General features: G+C 41.4%; 1 protein-coding gene and 1 long non-coding RNA gene across 3 annotated transcripts in view; one reads left to right on the forward strand and one right to left on the reverse strand.

Annotated features, from left to right (window-relative positions):
• LOC308593209 overlaps window positions 1–23,891 on the reverse strand; it is a 361,814-nt gene that overhangs the window by 176,016 nt on the left and 161,907 nt on the right. The window lies entirely within an intron of this gene.
• KCNB2 (potassium voltage-gated channel subfamily B member 2) overlaps window positions 1–23,891 on the forward strand; it is a 233,643-nt gene that overhangs the window by 64,949 nt on the left and 144,803 nt on the right. The window contains exons 1-2 of one of the 2 annotated variants that reach the window (XM_081204480.1): window positions 10,833–11,419; window positions 19,805–20,486. In XM_081204480.1, coding sequence (XP_081060606.1) covers window positions 19,908–20,486 — 579 coding nt within the window. In that variant the 5' untranslated portion in view covers window positions 10,833–11,419; window positions 19,805–19,907. Of the gene's footprint in view, window positions 1–10,832; window positions 11,420–19,804; window positions 20,487–23,891 lie in introns of those variants that run through there. The other variant, XM_081204481.1, reaches the window with a different exon arrangement.

Genomic DNA, 23,891 nt, shown 5'->3' on the forward strand with positions numbered 1-23,891 from the left:
AAACATCTTTTTTTCTTTTGCATGCATGAGCTGTGTCTGAATAGTCATTGATGTGTACATAAAGAGTCTTTGATAGATCCCACAAGAGCTACCAAGTTCTTAATAGCACAGTCAAATGTATGTCTACTCACTCAGCAGTCCCCTTGACTTCAAGTGGGTATAGGATTGCAACCTACAGCTACAATGAGGCTTAGAAATATAGCTTAGATATGCCTCGTGCTGTTAGAGACACTAATATTAGAGACATAAATTGCACACTTACCTGCGAATAATCCCCACTGTATCAATGGAGCTACTCCAGAACTGACATGTATAGGATGGAGTTACTTCTTAATACACATATACAGGTTTGCAGTGCTTACTCCTACCTGGAATTAAGTTCCATTGAACACTCTAGGACTTCTGAAGAAAAGAACATAAGTTTGTACTGCATACCATTCAAATGTAGGAGAGACTTCTCCATTGTCTCTAAATCGTAATATGGAATATAGCCCTGAACTTTCAGTCATGAAAATGCTTTACATCCTTATGAATGAAGGACTGCCTTTGAAAAGGCAGGTCTGTCAGTTGCACTAGCTCTATGAAATCACTAATTAATAATGTGATACATTTTTTTAATCAATGTTATGATTGTGGAAAGATTAACTCAACAAAATAATTCACATGATAATTTGTGTTCATTCTTCTGACTTCTAAGTGTGGCTTCTAAAAAGCAACAATGGATTGTATCCATTGTTAGCCCTACTCAGAGTAGACAACATGGAAATAAACATGACTAACTTGGGTCCATTAACGGGTCTATGCTGAGTAGGACTGGGTTGGATAAAACCCTATGGCTCTTAATTTTGAATTCTCTGGGTTATTTATGATGCATACCTTTGCTTTTTATTTTATTGAATGTCGTTGCTGCATTTTTATTGTTTTTACTTTGTTTTTTATTATATGAAGCAGTATCAAAAATTTATTAAATAAATAAATGTCCACATGAATAGATTCTAGCCACAGAAACACCTGGAGCCTTGGTGAGATACTTTCCTTGTAAACTGGCCCAAAGTATTTACATACTTGAAGCTGAGAATTCCAGAATAAGAACATCCTGATCTAAATATACAAATGAATTGATATTTATCGCATTCATGCAAATGTTAGAAATTATATCTATGTAACTGAATATAACTGATTAGTTAGGGTTCTTCAGATAGGGATGAGAATATAAGCACATGAAATAGATTTTTATCTCCTTTTTACATTTAATACAGTGCCATCTTCTTTGCAGTATATTATCGTCTTGTATGGCACGCAATATCTGACATAACTGCGGAAAGATCCATGGTTATGATTATGTAATATTACCAAAGGGAGCTTATGTTGACTTTTAACAACATCCGGAAGAATCTACTGAGCCCATGAGAGCCACTGATTCAAGAAGCAAAGCAGAGAAACAATGTCTAGGAATAAGCAGTTAATTGGATGCAATTATACAAGAAGGGGTATGGCAGCAGAGCTTGTAGCCTGCACTATGAGAGAGGAAAAAGAGGCAAACCAGCCAATATGACCCCACTTTCTTCACTGCTGTCACCAAGTGGATGTCTGATTTTCCTCTATCTGCCTTCACTAAAAAGCCCTTTAATATTTTGGACTTTAGTACTGGGAGTAGGTTGGGCCAGTTAAACAGAGTGGCCTCAAAACAAGTTTCCCAAAACCGTGTGGTTTTTTTTTACTTAAGAATGGGTTATTGTAGTTTTTCTTGATAGTCAGCATTGCCTATATATACCACATTACTTCCTGTGTTCCAGTAACACTTAGTATGTATGTATCCCTTTGAGACGATATTTACTGAAACCTCTCATGGGCACCAAAGGAAATACTGGTGCCTCTAGGTGCTGCTCTGACTCCCTCTCCAGCTTGCTGTTTTATTTCTAGATCACATCACTGCAACTCAATTCTGGCTTTTCCTTCTAGCTACCTATGAGTTCCCACCCATTTGCCACCTCACACAGAGCCACTTTCTTTTGTTTCCCTTAATGGACCATCGCCCAAGCAATCACCTCATCAGGAAGCTAGCCTTACTTATATTTTAAGACTTGCTGGATCCAGGGGTTAGGAGGGCCTCTGCATACAGCCCCCTTCCCCCTACCCAAAACTCATAACACCATGATCAACATTTTGCAGTTTAGTTTCAGTTACATTTTTCTTTCAAGCAAAATTGCTATAAGCAGGAGCATATTATGCAAACTCTCATACATGATGGGAGTCTCCTAAAGGATTTTTTCTTCTTGTCAGCTAGAATATTATATACTCAGCTATCGGTTGTATATAACTAAAGCTGCAGTTATAAAACCATGTATCTGGGAGTAAGCCCCAATGAATTTAGTAAACCTTACTTCTGAGAAGACATTGTTAGGATTGCACAGGAAGTCATCCTCAGGCCAGACCCACTGAAATCAATGGACCTCCTAACTTTACCGATTTCAATACATCTGTTCTATATCTCACGCCATTGGATACTACCCAAAGTCTAGATCTGAACAAAGTCAGCTTGAGAAAGTGAGATGCTTTTTGTCATTTTATCAATGTTTTCTTATACAGTTCAAAGGTGTTTTGTTTTTTTCTATTTGTGATCTCTAATTTATGCAGATGATTTCTGCCCTCCCAGCACTTTCTACATGTTTGTCCAGTTTTGTCCCTGGCTAAAAATCTAAAAACTTCAGAGGCTGCCGCTGGAGCAGAACAAAGGAACAGGAATCAATTTCATTTTCTAAAAACAGCCCAAATCCTGAAGGTTGTGGTTCATTTGAAAACAGCATCTTGCCCATGACTTGTCCTTCCTGGATGTGTACTTTGCTTTCACTGAACTGCTTCTCTCCTTCTTGATAATCTTGTCTGGTAAACTTCCATTAATAGAAGTGGGAACAGAAAGAAAAAACCAACAGAAAACCACAGGGCTTGTTTGAAATAATTTATCAAGCCACTGGCACAGTGACTTTACAAAATAATGGAAAGCAGCTGTGTGACTAGGGTATGTAGATGGGCAGGCTGTAGCTAGAAGACCCATCTAAAGCAGAACATGAAGAAGGCCAAAACAACTTATTTTCTCCTTCTCCATGCTCCTCTGCAAACATTGTCATAGCTGGAGTTGGCTGTTGGCTCCTGATCGTATTCATGCTGCCTAGCCTGGCAGCACAACTACTGGAAACACCAGTGGTGAGAAAAGGCATGTGCTCCTCTCACCTCGCAGAGTGTTTGTTGTGGGGGAGGAAGGGAAAGGAGAATGTTAGCCGCTTTGAGACTCCTTAAAGGGAGTGAAAGGCGGGATATCAAATCCAAACTCTTCTTCTTCTTCCTGTTCTTTCTGTCTTCTTTTCTAGCTGGGAAAAGGTTGGCTGAGCCTGGAAGTCTCTTTGGTTTTAGAAGGCTCCTTTTAGTGGTAATGTTGTGTTGTAATGTTGCAACCCACCTTGGGACCTTAGTGAATGGCAGGTGTTGATAATAATAAATAACAGATTTGACTGCAGGGGATTCCCAATACTCTAGATTCAGCACATAGGCTATCAACTGCCAGTCAGGAATGGGTGTAGTTGCTGTCTTCTCCCACTTCTGCGCCTGCCTGAAAAGTCATCCTAAATGCCTTCCCAACTGCAGAGAGCCTTGCAGAGGCATGAGTGGACATGATTTTGCAAAAATAAAGGGAGTACATAAATTCCTTGGTCCTCTTGTGTCTTTCCAGCACTCTGCTGCCAAAATCATCCACTTCTCTTCTCGTTCTGATTACCTGACACCCCTACTTTAAATCCTTACACTGCCAGCTTGTTTGCTCCAAGATCAATCACAAGTTTATTGGCTTATTTTCAAAGCCCCCATGGTCTTTATCTCTCCACTCTTACATCCCTGCCAACATTATCCACTCCTCCACCACTCTCTACCGATTCCCCATTCTCTTTGTTCATTGCTGCCTTATATACTTGGATCTGCCTCCCAGAACACCTGTGCAATGCCACCTCTCTTACTTAGTTCAAATCCCTCCTCAAAACCCACATTTTCAGTTAAGTCCCTCTCACCCATGCCCTACTGCAGGGGTAGCCATTGTGATACATCGATGATGATGGCCCTTATCCTCTTGTATGATGATTATAATAGGAATTTTATTCCCACGACTTACAGACCAGATTCTTGCAATGTGCTTGCCTGGGAATGCCCTTGAAAACAACTGAGAAACTTCAGTCGGTCCAAAATGCAGTGTGGCCAGATTACTGGCAGGCGTTGCTTTTAGAATTTGTATAATCCTTGTTTGAAAACAGCTGCATTGGCTGCAAGTTTCTTTCCAGGCCTGATTCCAAGTGCTCACATTAGTTTTTAAAGCCCTAAATGACTTTGGCCCAGAATATCTGCAAGATCGCCTCCTTCCCTACACCTTCTTGAGCAGGGCTGGCCTACCCATGAGGCAAGGTGAGGTGACCATCTCAGGCACCAGGGTCCACTTGATATTTCCCCTTGTTTCTTATGTAGATCTGCCCTCACCCCTTCTTCCCTGGTGGGAAGAGGGGCACCATTTGGGGGTCAACCTCAGATGCCAAAATGCCTTGGGCCAGCCCTGCTTTTGGGTGTTAAGATCAACAGAGGGGCCCTAGGTAGTTCAGAAGGTGACCTGGGGAAGGGCATTTTCTGTGGCATGGAACTCTATCCCCACAGAGGTGTGTCTGGCAACTTCTGTAAATAGTTTTTATCAAATGCTGAAGACATACCTCTTTATCCTACCCTGTGGCACTTGAAGTGTATACATATATATAATACACACCCTATGTGTGTTATTTTAACTTGTTTCAAATTGTTTTTATTGTTGTATTTGAAGTTATTGTGACCCACACTGGGTTGTTAAGGTAAAAGGTAAGGTAAATACAAAAGCATTATCATTATCATCTGTCCAGTGGCAGAGTGTTCCCTGCCTGCTCCCGGGGTGCGCACGTGCACCCCTTTTGGAGTTTTCAGGTGTTCCTAGCCTTCATTACATCATGAGAAGACACTGATGAATCAAGCAGGTGATCCATCTAGTCCTGCTTCTTGTTCTCACAGTGGCCATCCAGATGCTTGTGGGAAGCCCTGTGACTTTAGTGCAACAGCACTTTACACTCCTTCAGTTTCCAGCAAGTAGAATTCAGAAACATACTGCCTCCAACAGTGGAAGCAGAATACAGCCATCAGGGTTAGCCATCATGATTCTATAGTTCTGAGTACTTCACAAGTAATTAAGGAAGAGTGATCTAACAATTATCTCCCATGGAAGCACATCACGGGAATACCCTGGCCTATCAACTTTCACCAGGTTTTGCCTCAGGGCAACTGACTGAATAGTCCTGTTTACAGAAATCTGATGGGAAACCATAGCAAAATAATAAATAAAAGTGAAATGACAAGGCTAGGCGATGTCTCACATCCCTCGGTCTACCTCTCAATCGCTCCACTGAGCTCTGGGTATGGTTTATGTATGAGTGCACAAATTCTGCTATGATCTTTTGGAACCTTATTAAGTAATCATAGAAACAGCAAGATGGGAAGGATAAGGTCATTGCCTTTTATTTTAAGGGACAAATGGCAAATAATACACATTCACCCTTCACAAATGATGCAGCACACATGTTCTACTGCTATTTTTAATGGTGTTTCTAATGTTACTGTTGTTGTTTTAATCTGGAATTTTGGCTCCCTGTTATTTGTTTTTGTCTATGTTCTGAGCTGCTTTGTGAGGATAAATAACAACAACAACCTATTAAATACATAAGTATGTTTTATACTTCAGTATTTGTCAGACAATTTGCTGCATGAGAAGGGTTCCCCGAAAGCACTTTTTAGGCTCTCCCACAGTTTGCACCATGCGCTGACATTTTATAGAATGTCACATAGTGGAATCAAATATTATAGAGTAGCCAATGGAAAGTTTATATTTGTGTTGCAACTTAAGCAGAAACTTCACAAAATTCTCCACCAAACTGACCTTAACAAGTTTTTTGAATATAGGACACCTTTAAAATTGCACGCCAGCTTCATTTGACTAAAAAAAAAAGCAAAAGAATACAAAAATGAGGCTAGAGAGAGGCTGTATTCAGATGGCAGTTCCCCGCCCCCCCAGTTCCACAACTTCCTCTGTTACATTCTGAATTGCCGTATATTTGAGCTTTCATATGACGTAAAAGTCACCTATGGAAGTTTGGTGGAATATAGTGCAAGTTTAGTGTTCAATTCCATGTTATTTGTTTCCAGAAAAATCCATTTGCAAATAATATGACAGCCCTACCCACTATTAAACATGGTGTGTGGGGGGGGGCATGGAGGGGCGGTTAACAATCTGGTTGAATATCTAGATCCAGTTCCCCATTCCTGATATAGGACATTATAACTCCTACAGGTAAGATGCAACACAAGCCTTAGTGTTAAATAAGCTATTTATATAATTTGTCATATTATTATTATTTGTTAATAATATTAATTATTATTTATTATATTAATTATTATTTGTCATATAGTGTATATATGCGAACAGTAAATTTTGACAAGTTCTTAAAGAAATGGGAGTGCCTGATCACCTCAGCTGTCTCCTGAGAAATCTCTATGTGGGACAAGAAGCTACAATTAGAACTGGATATGGAACAACTGATTGGTTCAAAATTGGGAAAGGAGTACGGCAAGGCTGTATATTGTCCCCCTGCTTATTTAACTTATATGCAGAATTCATCATGCAAAAGGCTGGGCTGGATGAATCCCAAGCCGGAATTAAGATTGCCGAAAGAAATATCAACAACCTCAGATATGCAGATGACACAACCTTGATGGCAGAAAGTGAGGAGGAATTAAAGAACCTTTTAATGAGGGTGAAAGAGAAGAGCGCAAAATAGGGTTTGAAGCTCAACATCAAAAAACCGAAGATCATGGCCACTGGTCCCATCACCTCCTGGCAAATAGAAGGGGAAGAAATGGAGGCAGTGAGAGATTTTACCTTCTTGGGCTCCATGATCACTACAGATGGTGACAGCAGTCACGAAATTAAAAGACGCCTGCTCCTTGGGAGAAAGGCGATGGCAAACCTAGACAGGATCTTAAAAAGTAGAGACATCACCTTACCAACAAAGGTCCGTATAGTTAAAGCCATGGTTTTCCCAGTAGTGATGTATGGAAGTGGGAGCTGGACCATAAAGAAGGCTGATCGCCAAAGAATTGATGCTTTTGAATTATGGTGCTGGAGGAGACTCTTGAGAGTCCCATGGACTGCAAGAAGATCAAACCTCTCCATTCTTAAGGAAATCAGTCCCAAGTGCTCACTGGAAGGACAGATCCTGAAGCTGAGGCTCCAATATTTGGCCACCTAATGAGAAGAGAAGACTCCCTGGAAAAGACCCTGATGTTGGGAAAGACTGAGGGCACAAGGAGAAGGGGACGACAAAAGACGAGATGGTTGGACAGTGTTCTCGAAGCTACCAGCATGAGTTTGACCAAGCTGCGGGAGCCTGGCATGTTCTGGTCCATCGGTTCACGAAGAGTCGGACACAACTAAACAACAACAAATATGTTGATGAAGGGGGGGGGGAATACAGATTTAAGGAATCTGGTTTCCTGGGATCAGTAATGGTTTCGTTATGGTCTAACAAACAGACTCAATGCAGACAAAATGAGGCTGGTATTGGCCAATAGGAAAGCTGTTGGTAATGCTACTCCATCCAAAATCAGGTTGCATTTGTGAGGGTGCTCTTCTTGGATTTAGGGTTGTTCTGACATGGGTAGGCAATGGCTGTGGCCAGGATCACCTTTGCATGCTTCAGCTGATGTACCAGTTATTCCCCTTTCTGGAAATGGCAGAGCTGGTAAAATAAATATGGACAAATGGGTTTCTTGTGCATCATTCCATTCAGTAGTTTGGAATAGTGAGGAGGGAAAACCAGCTATTAAAGGCAGAAAAAATCAGGGGGAAAGCTGAATTCATGCAACCAAAATACAGAAGAACTGTTGCCCAAAATATGAAGGATAATAAAGAAAACGATTCTTTAAATAAACATGATTTTTTTAAAAATCCATTGAACCATTGAAGAAAAATGGCCTAAGGGAAGTGAGAATTTAAACAGGAGCTAGTACTCTTCATAATAAACTGTTATGATATCAAATATTGATTGAAAAGGCAGGGGACTAAAATAAGCCTTAAACTATTTACAGTTTGAGAAGCAAGTTGACAGGCACGCATTGTCTTGCACCTATCTCTGATATGCACACCTTTCCCACTTAGCAACAGATGATTATGTTGTCATGCCAATACAATCTATCATCTTAACCTGCTCTCATCTGCACCTCTCTGCTTATCTTGGATAATCGCAAATAGTCAGTGCAAACCTGTGATTTATTTCATGGGGGAAACCAGTCCATCATTGGGTTCCCATAGGCGAAGGTAGAGGGAAACAGAATGAAAAGTGTTGGAGTTCTCGGGAGTTGTTAGGACAAGGGAGAAGACAGTTGCATGTTGGTTGGATATGAGCTCTGTGACTTAACAGTAGCAAATCTAGAGGTTTCTAATGCAAATTGCATTCCATATCATGCATACAATGACATGTGTGACGTACATGCTTCTAGTGAGATGTTCTGGAAACATGCTAAGATTCAACACATTACTAAAAAAGTGCTCATAGGAAAATCAATTGGACCTACACCAAAGAAGATGTATGGTATGTTAAGTGGTGACCATCAGTGAGGTATGTTTATATGTGGGAGGAATTTCAGAAAATGGTAATAGCAACTAAGAGACTAACAAATTTATTATGCAAAAGATTTTGTTGGGCTACAGCCCGCTTCACTGGATGCATAAAAGGGCAATCTTCATTTGCAGGTATATAGACACTAGGGGCAGCTGGGATGATGGCCTGTGGAATTCAAACTGTGACATCAAAGGGAAATGAAATGCAAAACTTACAGACAATAGCAATGCAACTGCAGCCAAAATGCATGCAAAATATAAACAGTACAGTAACCCTTTAAAACAGCATATATAGGTGATAAAGCAATCAATTTGGCTGAGTTAACACTGTGCCTATTTTGCAGGTGGCAAGGTTGCCTTACCTGTGAGGGGAAACGTGCATCAAGGTACAGTCATAATTCGTTACTACTTTGATAGCCTCAGGCTGTGAAGATGTTTATAAATTTGTAAAATAAATTAATAAGAGTCCCTTGCATTTCAGAGGGATTGAAACTCTATGTGCTGTTAGTATGCAAGCCCAGAATTAGGATATTTTAAAGTCCAGGCCTATAAGTGTTTACGCAGAAGTTACTCTCGTTAAAATCAAGAGAGTTTATTCCCAGGAAATGGGCTGAGCGTTGGAAGCAATAGGAGGGAGGCTATGTGCATCTTTGAACGGTGTCTGTGTGAAGAGCATTACTCACAAAACCACTGCATAATTGCTAAAATGAAGAGGGGTGGGATTTAGACCTGTCTGAAAAATCAGGCTCTCTTAATTTTGGAGCCCGCTCTCTCCCAGTGTTGTCCATTGAACCTTTGATACAGCCCTGTGGTGTACTGCTGAAGAGTGTTGGACAAAGACAGAGTCCTAGTCCCCAGTCACCCAGGAAGCTCACTGGGACAATTGCTGCCTCTCAGTTTAAACTACCTCACAGGATTGAGGTACATGGGAAGAGGGAGAACAGCAGCATTCTTACCATTTCACATGAAAGAAAAGAAAAAAAGTTATGGGGTTAAACTCTGATGGTCCCTGCAGGATTGCCACAGTGATCTTAGTAAACCTAGATTAACTGCCTGTTACGTATGTTATTTATTATTACATTTAAATAATGCCTTTTCTCCAAGGAGCTAAAGCGGACACACATGGGTTCCCAGCCTGGCTTTTAGCCTTGGAACAACCCTGTGAGGCAGGTTGAACTGTGAGGTAGTGACTCACCCAAGGTCATTCTGTGTGCTTTATGGCTGAGCAAGGACTTGGACTGTGAACTGGGAGATCAGCTTCAACAGCCAGGAATTGCCAGCCTTTTGCAAACTGAGGAAACTGCTGTGGGCACCACACACACACCACAACCAAGCACATACCACAACACTTTCTTCTTTCAAACTTAATTTCAGCAGGGAAGAAAGGGACTTTGTTGGCTAATGGATGGGCATCTGATTGGGTAGCCCTGCTCTAACCACTAAGAGAGACTGCCTCTTTCCGTGTGGGTTGATAAACACACACACACAATATATTTATTGAAAAGTTTGCACACAGGGGAAAACAAAACATTTCCAGCCGCACATTGTGAGAAATACTGACAGCAACTCAGCTTCAAAATGTAAACAAAGCGGCCCCAACCGGAAAACAACAGAGAAGCGAAACCCGATGTGCTGGGTAGAGGCCTCTTCTTGACGACTGAAAGAAAGGTGAGGACAAGACACGTGTCCACGTGCTTCAAAGCCCTTTCTCTTTCTGAGTACTTTACGCGTCTCAGGGCTGGCATGGGGTGGGGGGAGGCACCCTGGGGCTGAGCTCTGTTCATCAGAGATGGGGTAGCCACCAGCCTCGGAACAATTCAAGGGGGCGGGGACTGGGTACCGTTAGGTAACCTGAAGAAAACTAGGTACCTCCACCCCACAGCTCCCCTCTGCCCCTGTCCAAAGCTAGTGAAGTCAAGCTGGTGTCTGTCTTTGGGTGATTGGACCCCTTGTGTTTGGCGGGCGGCCAGGACGAGAGCCTTTCCCCCTTGGGGATGTGAATGTTGCACCCCAGAAGAGCAGATCGCGCTAACGTGTGCATGCACAGAGGGTGTGTGTGAGAGAGAGCGAGCGAAAAAGAGAGCGTGTCGGTTTCCCCACGCTGTGCTGAAACGCCTGCCGCTCGCTTTGCACGGCGCATCCACCCGCAGATACACACACACACACACACACAACGCTCAGGAGCGGCGGCGGCGGCCACCAGCCGCCCCATCACATGCGAGCGAAGGGGAGATTACGGTGGGGCTGGAGGAGCAATTCCTTGGCTCCCTCCTCCTGCAATCCTCCAGCGCTCGCAGCACGGACGGACAGGGAGTGAACGAGCGAGGATGGCTTCCCCCTTGCTTTGCCTTCTCCAGCCTCCTCCTCCACCAGCACCAGCTCCTTTCCCTCCTCCTCCTTCTCCATCCCAGAGGAGATGGTGATTCGGAGTAAGGAATACAGAGCAAGGGGGGGAAATCATCAGCGAGGGGCAAGAGAGGGGGGGGGAGAAACACACACACACACCCCTCCCGAACCAAAACAAACCCATCTCTCCCTCTCCCTCTCTCGCCTCTGCCACCGCGGATTGTCAACAGATCATTTGCAAAGGAAACCTGAGAGCAACCCCCTCTGGAAAGGCAGCAGGGGATTCCGGAGCCTTTGTGCTTTCCCTCGCCAGTGTTTATGCTGAGCGTGGTCTGTCTCAGGAAGGTAAGCGGGAAAGGCGAGGAGGGGGGTTCTTTTCTGCCTCATTGTGGAGTCTGGAAAGAAAAGAAAGCGAAGAAAAGACTCGCTCGTGAATCATCCTCGCTCCCGGTAGTGGCAGAGGAGGTTGGAGACTGACATATGGCTCCAAGTGGACTCAGAGGGCAGGGGAGATGCTTTAAAAAATATTTGTAAGGAAGGGGGTGGGGTAGGGGGGCTCTCTCTTGGTTAACGAGCAGGAAAAGTGGTGGTTGTGGGGGTTTTGGAGGCGGGGAAGAGGGAGGCTGTTTCCATGCAGGGGGTTTGATTTTTTATGAATAACCCGCATGCCTCTTAAATGACTGCTTGTGGATGGGTGGATTGAAGCGATTTTGTAACGTAATGTGCACACTTGGACAAACTGTGGAGTGCATGTTCATTATGCTTCTTGAGCTGTCAAAAACGAGAGCAGCCCCTCGTAGAGGATCATACTGAAACACACATTGCACTCCCCCCCCCCATGGCTTGACTGGAGTAAGCCTGAAAAGCTTGAATTTTAAAAAGACAGTTTGGCTGCTTCCTCCCTCCCCCTTTAAACTGAGGTGCTTTTGATAAAGTCATAAAGGTGTTAGGTATATTCAAACACATAGTTCTACAGTTGTGTAGTGGAGGTTTTGTGAATTGGGGCTTCTTCTTTTTTTAGAGAAGATGTACACGCTCACCTGTGCAGTGGGGCATCTTTTATATAAACAATATTAAAGCTGTCAAGCAGCTTGATATATTTAAACACTGGGTACAAGTAAGTCTGTGCATACAGCTTATGTACGTACTGTCCATATTTATAGTACCTCCTGGACTTCATTCAAATTAAGTTACATAATGATTAAGATAAAAATAAACAATGCATTTACAGTTTCTTGAATATTTTAACTTGCCACCCAAACTCCAGCTGCCACATCAGTGCTGAAATGAATGGATTTTGGCGGTTGCTTGTTTCCCCACCACCTCTGAAGGCAGCCCTTAACATTGCCAAGAGGCAGTCGGGTCACTTTGCAAACAAACAGCCATCAAGCCCTTACCACTAAGAGAAACAGATTTCAGTCAATAATCCTATCCTGTAATGCTGAAAAGCCGCCAGGGTCGGTTTAAAAGGAGGAGAATAGCAGCAGAGCTGGGCAGGCGCCTTAAGGGTGAGACCTGCTGGATACTCAAGAGAGCTTTGCTGCTAAAACAGGCAGACTTTGCTCAAGTTTGTCAGGCTCCTCTGACTTCCAGCTCAGCATCACACAAAGCAAAGGGGAAGGTCTGCCCTGAACTCCTGCTCAAAACATGGCCCAATCTCTTGACCCTAGTTTGTGGACTGCTGACTTCAGAGACAGCAAAATCAAACCACGCAATTAGCTAATGATGATTGTAAGGTTGGTGTGATTCTAACTCCATTACTTTTTAAAAACTGACGAATACGGAAAAGATTTTTATCGGAACAGTGAGGTGTGCAACCTGAGCACAGCTGCCCCCCAATCAATAAAAATAAATATAAATACATAGCAAACTGAGGTTCTGCACCCCTAACAAAAGGCCTGCCCCCCCAACAAAAATCCTGGCTACACCCATGGCATACAGCCCAAACATTATTATACCAAACGAATCCAATTTCTCCTTAAGCTGTTCCCTGCCTTCCTCATGCTGTCACTTGTTTTCAGCAGCCTTATTCAATGTGCTAAGGGCACCAGTCTTCCTCTATTTGATGGGAGTTGTTCTCGCGTACAGTACAACCTGAACTTTCTTCTGCCTTATTCTCCAACAAGAAAGTTAAGTGTCTCACCATCAACATGGGGAGGAGGAGGAGGATGCTGTACAAAAGGGTTGCACCTCTAAGCATCTCTCCATTAGCTTAAGCATTTTAAACATCTTTTAGCTTGATGGTGTGTTCATGATGCCTGTGCATGCATTTATTTATGTTTGCACCACTGTTTTTAAAAGTTTAACATCTTGCACTTGGAATTCAAAAGCAAGGAGGGAGAAACAGATTTAAAGGGACCTCTCCTTTGTTTCCAACTATGATTAAATAGCTTATGCTTCCTGGTGTGTTACTTAATTTTCATACTGAGTTTCTTAGAGTGCGTCCATCCCTGGTGTAATAATATTTTACAAACTTTTTTAGCCAGGAACTATTCAACATTCTACTTTATGTTTTCTTCATTAGGAAAGAATACTTTAAAAACGTCTATAGAGCTCATCATTACATGAACCCATTGCATCAGACAGAGGTTGTAGTTCTCTTTTGGATGTTAAGCTACAGATACCTTGAGAGATTTCTTAATAATGTATTCCTTATACCTAATAACATAGGAGATGCTTTGGATTAGGGACTCAACTATTTTAACTTTTTAAAACAACACTATGCTCAGCAGACATGGCAGTGGCTCTCTCTAATGCATGTGCATGCATTAAAGCGTTGCAGTTTATGCATTTGTTATTACTTCCAAATATGATGCTTTATTTGTGGTGTTTTGGCTTGGAATCTACATCACATGGCATCAACCCACATCTTTCAGGTCATGACACTTTGCCCTTGTCTTTAAAAGTCACAGAATTGAAAATAACCAGTTGATTCAGAAAGCCACATAGAGGTATTACTAGCTTGACTGAGTAGAACATCTGCAGCTTCAATGCTTAGAAATTTGAGTAGGAAAGATCCACCATAATACTTCAAAATTTGACTGTTATTAATCTCTTGTTCTCCCATGTGGGTTTGGCATTATAGCAGAATAAATATTAATTCTTCATGTCCAATGACATTTATCCTTCTAGTATGTGCTTGGCATAGTGAGATAACACCATTAAAACTTGTTGCATTTGTAGTGCAAATTATAGAAAACATCTTAGCTTGTTGCAGTACTCTGAATGGAAACAGTGTTCACTTTTGTTCTTGTTGCTGGTATCTACATCTACTTTATTGTATGTGCTGTCTATACAGGGCCTAAGAATACTGTAAAATAGTTTCTCATGAAAAAAATAATATTGGATCGGTGTTAAGGGTTCTTAAAAATAATATAGACAAATATACATCACTTTATGTATGTGAATAGATATATAAAGACCTAAAACCTAGAATGATCAGTAAGTGTTTGTAGAGCTTTTGTTTTCTTACGTATGGTGCTGTAAAAAACAAACACCTATGTATGTGTGCACATAATGATACACAATATATAAGAAAAGCGAATTTATTTAGCCACATGAATCCTTTTGTAGTTGTAACAAAGAGGGCATAAGCATGCTTGCTGGAATCCCAAGATTTTTAGAAGTGCAAACATCTTTGGAAGTAGACACCTAAGAAAGGGACTGAAAATAGTCCACTGAGGGTTAAGCATGCTCCCTGGGTATTAAATGCTGACTAACTATAGGGGGAAAATAGATAACTAGTCTGTGTGTGTAATGGTGTATCCTAGAAGAAGACATAGATGGTTGGCCAGAAACGTAAATCCAAGCATTCCGCACATTATTTTGCAGATTCCACTTATAGATACTCATAATAAACAAATCAGCTCATCTGCCCTTAATATATATTGGGCCAATTTAACATTGATTTACTATTACTAAAAATAATGATTGCACAATAATATTTTTTTCTGATATTTGGAAGACTGCAATTGAAATGAAAAGTCCCTTGTGGGTATAGATATGATATAGTTTGCTGATGATAACTGGGCCGTTTTAAGCTTCTGGAACTTAATCACATTCCACATTTAAGAGCCAAGGGACTTAAAGGTCACTCTTAGACTAAACCTTCTTTCTCTGCTCTTGCTATTAAACCTGACAGGTACTTTCAAACTGCTGTAGCTGTGCTTGCCCATACACAGTTATGGAACTGAGTAGTTAACTGGATGGCTGCAGAAAAGACAATGGATTCTGTGGGGTTCACAGTCTTCTAAACTGATGAGAAATGGTACAACGGGACAGTCCGCTTACACAGAGACCCCTCCTTTTTTTTTAGCACACATACTTTTTGTCAGGCTTGCTCAGGCCCCATATGCCAAATCACTTCAAGCTTCCATTGGAAGAAAATAACATGTTTTATCACTTGTACACTTGCGTTTGTGTAGTGGGTTCAGGAAAATGTGCTCTGCTGCATCATGAAGAGTGAAGCTTAGAGCAGGGATGGAGAACCTATGGCTGTCCTAGGTGTTCTTGGACTACAACTTTGCTAGCTAGGGCTGATAGGATTGGGGTCCAACAGCATCTAGGGGCCAAGTCCTCCAGCCTTGTCCTTGGGTCTTTATAATAACTTTATTGGAAAAGGATTTGAAGTGCAACTGGTGTAAGTATAAAGTGAAGCAACACTTTTCAGTGCAAAGAAGAAAATGCATAAATAGTAGCATTGCAACTGGAAAAATAGAATCATAGAATTGTAGAGTTGGATATAGTCATGAGGAAGAGGAAAATGACCCAGGCAATAGCCTCAATGTGATGTATCCATTGTGGACCACACTCCTTCTGACTATGTTGGTAGACTGACAAGCCAACCCCGTGTATACTTATTTAGAAGTAAGTGCCAGTATGTTTAGTGGAGCTTAGTTGTAAGTAAGAGTGCAAAGATTATTTGCATATAGAATAGTAATACTCTGAGGAGAAAGCTTGCACAGAAGACTTGTCACTGATGTATTGGTTTTGAATGAGCAGGTTGCTTTAAAAACTACAGAACATTTAATTTTACCCCCTACTCCATGCCTTGCAGTCTGTACATCAGTTGTGGCTGTGCTCTGTCTCTAAAGTTTTGTCATAAATTATATATACATAAATGCCATATTGGTCATATACAAGGGGCTCCTGCTCCGGCTAGCTCCACGCACCAACCAGCACAAAGTAATTGGGGAACTCTGGTAAAATCCTTCCCTCTGATTAGCACCAAAACCAGTCAGTCACCAAAGAGGTCTCCCTACCCTTCCCTTCACTCTGCCACTTTCCTTATATGGGAAGCTTGGAGGGAAATGTTCCAACAACCAGTGTTGTTTTTTTGAATTTCCAACTCCCCAAAGTACTTAAGAGGTCCCTGATTTTGTTCAAGGTACTTCAGAAAGATCCTGATTCATTTTGGACAGATTTGAAAATCTGTTCAAAGTTGGCTGCTTCAGTTCTGGATTCATCCAAAGTCAGTGCACACCCCAATATAAGTCACCATCTACAGTACAGTATGTACATGGTGCTGTTAGAATGAGCAAGAATGAAAGGCCTGTGCCCCAAGGAGCTTACAATACAGTAACTTTGCCCTCAGTAATATTTAACACATTTGGCTCCAAAAAGTCAGATCTTCTATAATGTTTTGTGTCAGCTGAGGGAGAAATAAGTAATGCTGAAGAGGGGTGTACTAGAAGCGATTTTTGGGAAGGTAGCCCACAGTTGTCAGATGAAAAGGCAAGTATTAGTAATGAGCTGTGACAAGGAACCAGTTAGCCAAGCAGCAAAAGATCATTCTACAGCTTTACAAAGCATGACTCATTGTTATGACAGCATCTGAAACTAGATTACAGTACATCAAATAAACTAAAAGTAGAAAGATGCCATAGGAGCCTTTACCGACAGAATGAGAAAATAATTTAAAATCTATAAACTCAAGGAAATGTATTTTCAAATTACACACAAGGGCAATCATAAATGAGAGAGTGATTGGAGCAAGGATGAACATTCTTGCTGTTTTTGAGTCCTGTGACATTTATTTTCTCAAGTGATGTTGTCAAGGGTCAGGAATGAATGAGTGAAGATCAATATTATAGAATTATGTTCTCTGTATACTTAGGTGCTTTGGTTTGACAGATTTTCTGTTTGCCATAAAAGGTTGTCACAAATGAGTTTCATAGTGTAATGCAGAATACTAAAGGTGTGTACTGGCCTCAAGATTCAACTTGTATCTTTAATTTTGCAAAACAGACTGATCAGAGGTGCTCTTTGCCTTACTAATTTGACCCATTACCGGGGCTCAATTATATCTGTTAAAAACCAAGTGCCCTCCCCTGTTCACTATAAACACACACACACTCGTGTGTGTGCTTTTCACACAAGTGGTTAAAATTTGCAGGAAGAGCAAATCTCTAGAATCTCTATAATCCCTGCCAAATTGTGGGCAAATACATTCATTGACTTTGATGTAGGACAACACATTTTCTGCCAGAATTACATGCAATTAGGAGGCTTGGTCACCTTTTCTTGGGGGATGAAAGCTACCAAATTTCAGAATGTTAAATGAATTGATCTCCTACAAGGGCAGACTTTATTGCTTTGGGTGGGTGCAATAGGAATCATAGAGGTGGGCGTGCCAAAAAGAGCACTGGTCCATGGTTCTCCAGGAAATATTGGGGTATGGGAAATATCACCAGCACCAGAAGTTTGGGGGGAAATAGTCTCTTCTTCTGGGGACATACAATGACTTGCGTTGGGGGTGAGGAGGTGGGGCAAAAGTATAATAGATCCCAGAGAAATACTGTTGTCAAAAAATGGCACCACCACCCCATAAGCACCCTGTTACCCCAAGGTTTGTTCATGGGAGGTGGACTTCTGCCAGCCAACATGGAATTTTGGAGATACTCTTCTCCCTAGAAGAAGGAAACCTCTCAATTTACTTGCTCGGGGGAAGGCGTAGATCCACATAAAAAACAAACTCAATTTTAATTCTGAACCCAAATTCCACACCCAAATCACTGTGACAGGAGTGCCCTGGGGAAATAATTCAATGTGATTAAAACTAGATCTGTCCATCAAAATAGTACACACACCACACACACCTCTCTCCCACATTCTTTTGAGCGCTATCCAGTGTGGTTTCATTTCTGTGGGGTGGGAGGGTTGGGAACAGTCATCTGGTTTTTTGGACAGTTGAGACCACAGATTAACTCATGTTCTGACTCAATATGTCCTATTAATGGCATGGTTCAACATGGGAACCTTCCCTGAATCATCCTGTTTTACATTGCAATTCAGGGTAGATGCAGAGCTGATGGATAAATTCTTTAAAAAATGAAAAGCCAGAACCTTTGTGACTTATGACTTTGCAATTATTGCAGGTGATGATAAAGCTGCTAATGATATTTGTATTTGATGGCTCACTGCAAAGAAGATAAGTGAGTTTTGCAATATCGCTTTTTCCATCTGTTCTCACAAGTGCAAATAAATTATCTATTCTTCTGAAAAGAAATATAAGATAAATGTGATTTAAAGCAATTTCCTTGTCATTATTGATTAAGGGCAATCCGTGCTAGTCTTCAGAGGAATGGAATTTATTTCTTCACATAATGAAACAGAAAAGGCTTGTCATAGTAAAAGAAACATAATTATTACCTAATTTGTGTGTTTGAAAACAACTTGGCACTCTTGTGTGGACAAGTAAAATAATTTTACCCAATGTTCTTTCAATTAACTGATATTAGCCAAACATTTGTAATAGGTGTGTATTTCAAAGACAAAAAACAAGGAATATCTGTGAGTTTATTCCTCAAATTTTATGCCTTCTGAAAAAGAAGAACTTCCAAATTAGCCATTTATACCACAAGAAGTGCACATTTTATGGGGACACGTGTGTGAGAGTGCACGAACGCAACACAAGAATGGGTCTTTTTTGTAGTGGAATGCTGCCCCCAGGGAGGTGTGCCTGGTGCCATCACTAAATATCTTTAGATCCTGGGCAAAAACAGTGCAAGGGGCTTTGTCAGTGCTATGCTCAGCAAAGCACCAAGCATAGAGTTTGCAGAGATGTTTTCTGCAGGGATTGACTGCATGATCAGGTTCCCTGTGGGGACCTTTGTGCAGCCAGTCCAGCAGGATTGAATTTGCTGCCCCCATCTGACGGTGGTGAGTTCAGCCCAGCTTTCTGCAGGGAATGGTAGTGCTATCAAGTTCCCCATGGGGAACTCAGTTGTGCAGCCAATGCATGTGCGCATACACCCCCCCCCAAAAAAAAAAGGTTGCACAGAACCTTTGCAAACAAACAATTCACCAAAGGACTGTGTGAGAAGCTTTTGACTTTAGAAATACTGGTTGCAGTGGGTAGGGGGAAGTTGCAGAATTTACCAGTGCTGCTGATTATTTCCCCAACTAAATATGGTACAGTAGAGCTTAAATATCAATCCAGTAATACAAACCTTGTAGTGGAGGGAACACACCCACAGAACCTCATTCCTCATTAGTATTGGATTAATGAACCATGAAATTGAGAACTTCCAACTTGCCATTCATGATGTCTTCTCAGCTGGGGCTACTATAACATTCTACAGCGACCGTAAAATTTATGTAGCATCCATAAGCACATAAGCATGCTACCAAAGGTGGAACCTCCTGTGAAACCTTCTGCCTTCATTGCAGCATTGTAAATTGCTACAATATTTTACAGTATCCTAAGCCATGGCTTTATTTTTCTTTCAGCTTCAGAAATGGAGGACCCTATTTGAAGAGGACCCAACCTGACCCAACCTTACTTGTGCTTCTCCCCTAAAGACTCTGGCGTTGCTGCTGCTTCCTTGTCAGGATGGCCGAAAGGGCTCCTCCAGGGATAAACAAAAAATCTTCAAGGTCTACCCAGTCCCTTCCACCAGAACCAGTGGAAATAATCCGGAGCAAAGCATGTTCAAGGAGAGTCAAAATCAATGTAGGGGGGCTCAACCATGAAGTTCTATGGAGGACTTTAGATAGACTTCCACGAACACGCTTAGGGAAGCTTAGAGACTGCAATACAAACGAATGCTTACTAGAAGTATGTGATGACTATAATCTCAGTGAGAATGAATATTTCTTTGATAGACACCCAGGTGCTTTCACCTCCATTTTGAATTTCTACAGGACGGGGAAGCTACACATGATGGAGGAAATGTGTGCCCTCTCTTTTGGCCAAGAGCTAGACTACTGGGGGATTGATGAGATATACTTAGAATCTTGTTGCCAGGCAAGATACCATCAGAAGAAAGAGCAAATGAATGAAGAGCTAAGGAGAGAGGCAGAGACACTGAGAGAAAGAGAAGGGGAAGAGTTTGACAATGCCTGCTGCCCAGAGAAAAGGAAAAAACTATGGGACTTGCTGGAGAAACCCAACTCATCAGTTGCTGCAAAGGTAAGATAATGGATGGTGGTTAAAGAGTCACCAAAAATGTTTAGAATATTTGCTTATGTCTTGATAACATTCACAGAAAAATTTATGGTAACAATTTTAGGTGGGTTTTGTTTTTTTAAAAGTAACAACCCTACAGCCTAATATAGGCTTAGCTTGTGAGTTTTCCTGTTTTTTCATCTGTGGGAGAAATCCAAAGGACTGTGTGGTGATTCCCATGTGCTCTGGTGTACTTTTGAGACTCTCTGTTCCAACTGATTTTCTCCATAATTTATGCCATGCTACCTCCTAAAGTTGGAGGACCTCAGGAAGTTTTCTTCCATGCAGTATAAGCAATTGTGATCTATTAAAGAAAAATAGGGGGATCTTGCCTTGTATGGATTTATGGGGAACAGGATCCTGGTAGTATTCATTGGTCAAACTAATGCTCAGTGCTTGTGTGTGTGTGTGTTTTAGAAATACTGCAATCTTATGCACACTTACCTGCAAGTAAATCCCACTTAACATATTAGGGCTTACTTCCACATAAATGTACATAACTTTGCTTTGTTCTTTCTCATTTTTTTCATTGGGTGCTGGGTGGAATGTAGGGTGCAGTTTATATAATTATGCATCAGCAAGCTATTTCTGAGATATTAACAAAACAATCCTATGCAGAAGTAAGTTCTACTGATGTCTGTGGGGCTTACTCCCGAATAAGTAGGTATAGGATTGCAGACTAATTGGCAAAGTGCCTTTGAAGAAATGGCAATTTTTGAAAATGAAGACTAACCATTTATTGTCAGAATGTAACTTTTGATTCCCACTACTCTTGACTACACATTCCATAGAAGAATTGGGAATTTCTTTTCTTTTTTGTCGTATTTGTCTCTCAGCTGCTAAGTTTGTCTCAGCTGCTAATTTTAAATTTCATACGCCTACGCATGAACTAGCACCTATTTCCACCTAGGCTGCTTTTTGGAATGTCTTCTGGCTTTAGTTAGTGGGTGCACTGCTTATATAATCTATGTGTGAAAGACATAAATAAATATATAATCTATGTGTGAAAGATATAAATAAATATATAATCTATGTGTGAAAGACATAAATATATTATGGTTGATTTGTGTGTAGAAATAAAGAAAAACTGGATATTTTCATTATATGGGGAAGGTTTGAACATTAAATCTGAGTGTTAGGATGGGGTACAATTTTTATCACTGTCTCCCATGGCTGCCAAAAATCCCAGGAGAGCAAGGGAGGGAGTGTAGTGGCAATGGTGAAATGAGCAAGAACTGCCTGTCCCACCTCACTCCTCCCAGCAGGAGCTTCCACTGGATCAAATGCCCTTTGATGAACAGAAGGGTAACTCAGGATCCAAGCCAATTCCTGAATCCACTCAAAGATCATTCATGTATTTGATGAAATTTTACTACAGAAAATGTTAGGGAATATGCCTAACAAAAGCTGCACAGTGCTGAAATTGCCATACATTCTGATAGCAGTTCAAAATATTAAAGTAGACTTACAGGCTATAATGGAGTCACCCTGCACTATATGAGTTCAGGCTTTTGTGTTTCTCTGAAATGGATAAGCTGTCGTTCTGGCCCAAAAATATTTCCAAATCCTATTTCATGACTTAATTTAATTTTACATATGTAAGAAAGAACTCCTCACATTAGAATATATTATGGCTCTTCTTTAAAGCTCTTATGAATTGGACCCTCAAGCTCACATTCTGCCCCTCTGGTCCAGTAGTACAGTATCTCCATGGATCTGATTCCTAGTCTATTATCTGGAAGCAACAGGTGCCCGAGTTGTTTTTGTAGTGCGTGATCTGCCTGTGTTTGCTCTGTCTGTTCAAACAGAATTGCAACTGCCGCCTGCGCTGAGGCAGAATCCCAGCAGCAGTGTGTCACTAACTAGCTGTGTGTTCAAGATCCCAGAGACCCGTCTGGAGGAGATGGGGCATGTCATTGAGCTGCCACATTGCATCCTTAGAGAGCATGGGACAGATCAGAAGCTTTCTGTGGCTCACTGATCCTCAACCTACTGGTGTCAGGTTTGCGGAATACAGCTGGCCTGCCTTCTGTCTCGGGAATTACTTTGGATTAAATAATCATTGTAGGGAAAAGTACATGCTTTTATTTTTATACAACTTCATTGATGAAATCCAGTAGTGTCCATCTGCCAGTGGAATGGACCCTGTTGGTGGAATAGATTGTCTCTTCCCTTGGAGGATCTTATGGAGCAAATTTGCTGGATTCAGGGAGGTGGAAGGGGGAGAGAAGGAGAAGTCCCATTCTGCTCATGTGTCATTGGACGTCACCCAGTATCACCATGCTTACTCTTGGGAAATTGTATGCAACAAAATTTTACTCAGAGTAAACCCATTGGAATTAATTGACCTGGGTTAGTTCATTAACTTCAATAGGTCTCCTCTGAGTAGGACTAGCATTGGGTTCAATCCATGAACTACAATCTACAGAGCAAAGTGGTTTTGACATTTGCAATATGTCTGCACCACAAATCATACAATTGTAGAATTGACAGGGACCCCATGCTCATGTAGTGTAGCCCCCTGCTATGTACGAATCACAGCTAAATAATTCCTGACAGATGGCCATCCAACCTCTGTTTACAAACCTTTGATGAGGGAGAGTCCACCACCTTCTGAGGGAGTCCATTCCATTGTCATAACAGCTCTTAAAGTGGGAATTGTAGTGAAGGATGCTAAGAGTATGCTGTTGAAATTTGATCCATCCACACAGAACCACAGTTCTCAGGATTCCCTGTGAAGATGGAATGTCACTGAAACCTGTTTAAGTCTAGAATGTAAACACAATTTACAACTGTTTGAAAAAGTAGAAAGACGTTGGCTGGGAAGGTGTATTGGACTCCTCCTTACTGTCTAACTGGCTTACAGTGAAGGAAAACTGCACTGTGTTGTGCATACAATTTATGAGAGCTTGCACATATTCCCACACATGCTGCTCAGTGTACTCTGAAAGAGATATTAGAAGTCATCTCTGGGACATCACCAAAATTTTTGATCTGCTCCAATAATTCACCGCTCGAAAAGATGGAGAAGTAGTGTGGAGGCTTGCAGATCTAAAACAAACCTTTGCTACTGGAATGTTTATTTGATATGTATACACAAATTTATAAATACCCCACTTCAAGTAGCTTACAAAATAAAAATGAATCATAAACATAACAGTATTCCATCATTAAAACACAGCTACTAGGCTAAAAGCAGCAAAAAAGGGCAAGATCGCAAATAACCAAATTGAACGCTCAATAAACTAAATGAAACAACAACAAAAAATGGAAGCATGTTAAAAAGAAATATACTTCAGTAGCAAGTATTGCCTTTGCTTGCAGAAGGTCTCGGGTTCAGCCTCTGGCATCTCCAGGTAGGGTTTTGAG

This window comes from Podarcis bocagei (assembly GCF_964188305.1).
Source record: "Podarcis bocagei genome assembly, chromosome: 8".
In the NCBI taxonomy this organism is placed as follows: domain Eukaryota; kingdom Metazoa; phylum Chordata; class Lepidosauria; order Squamata; family Lacertidae; genus Podarcis; species Podarcis bocagei.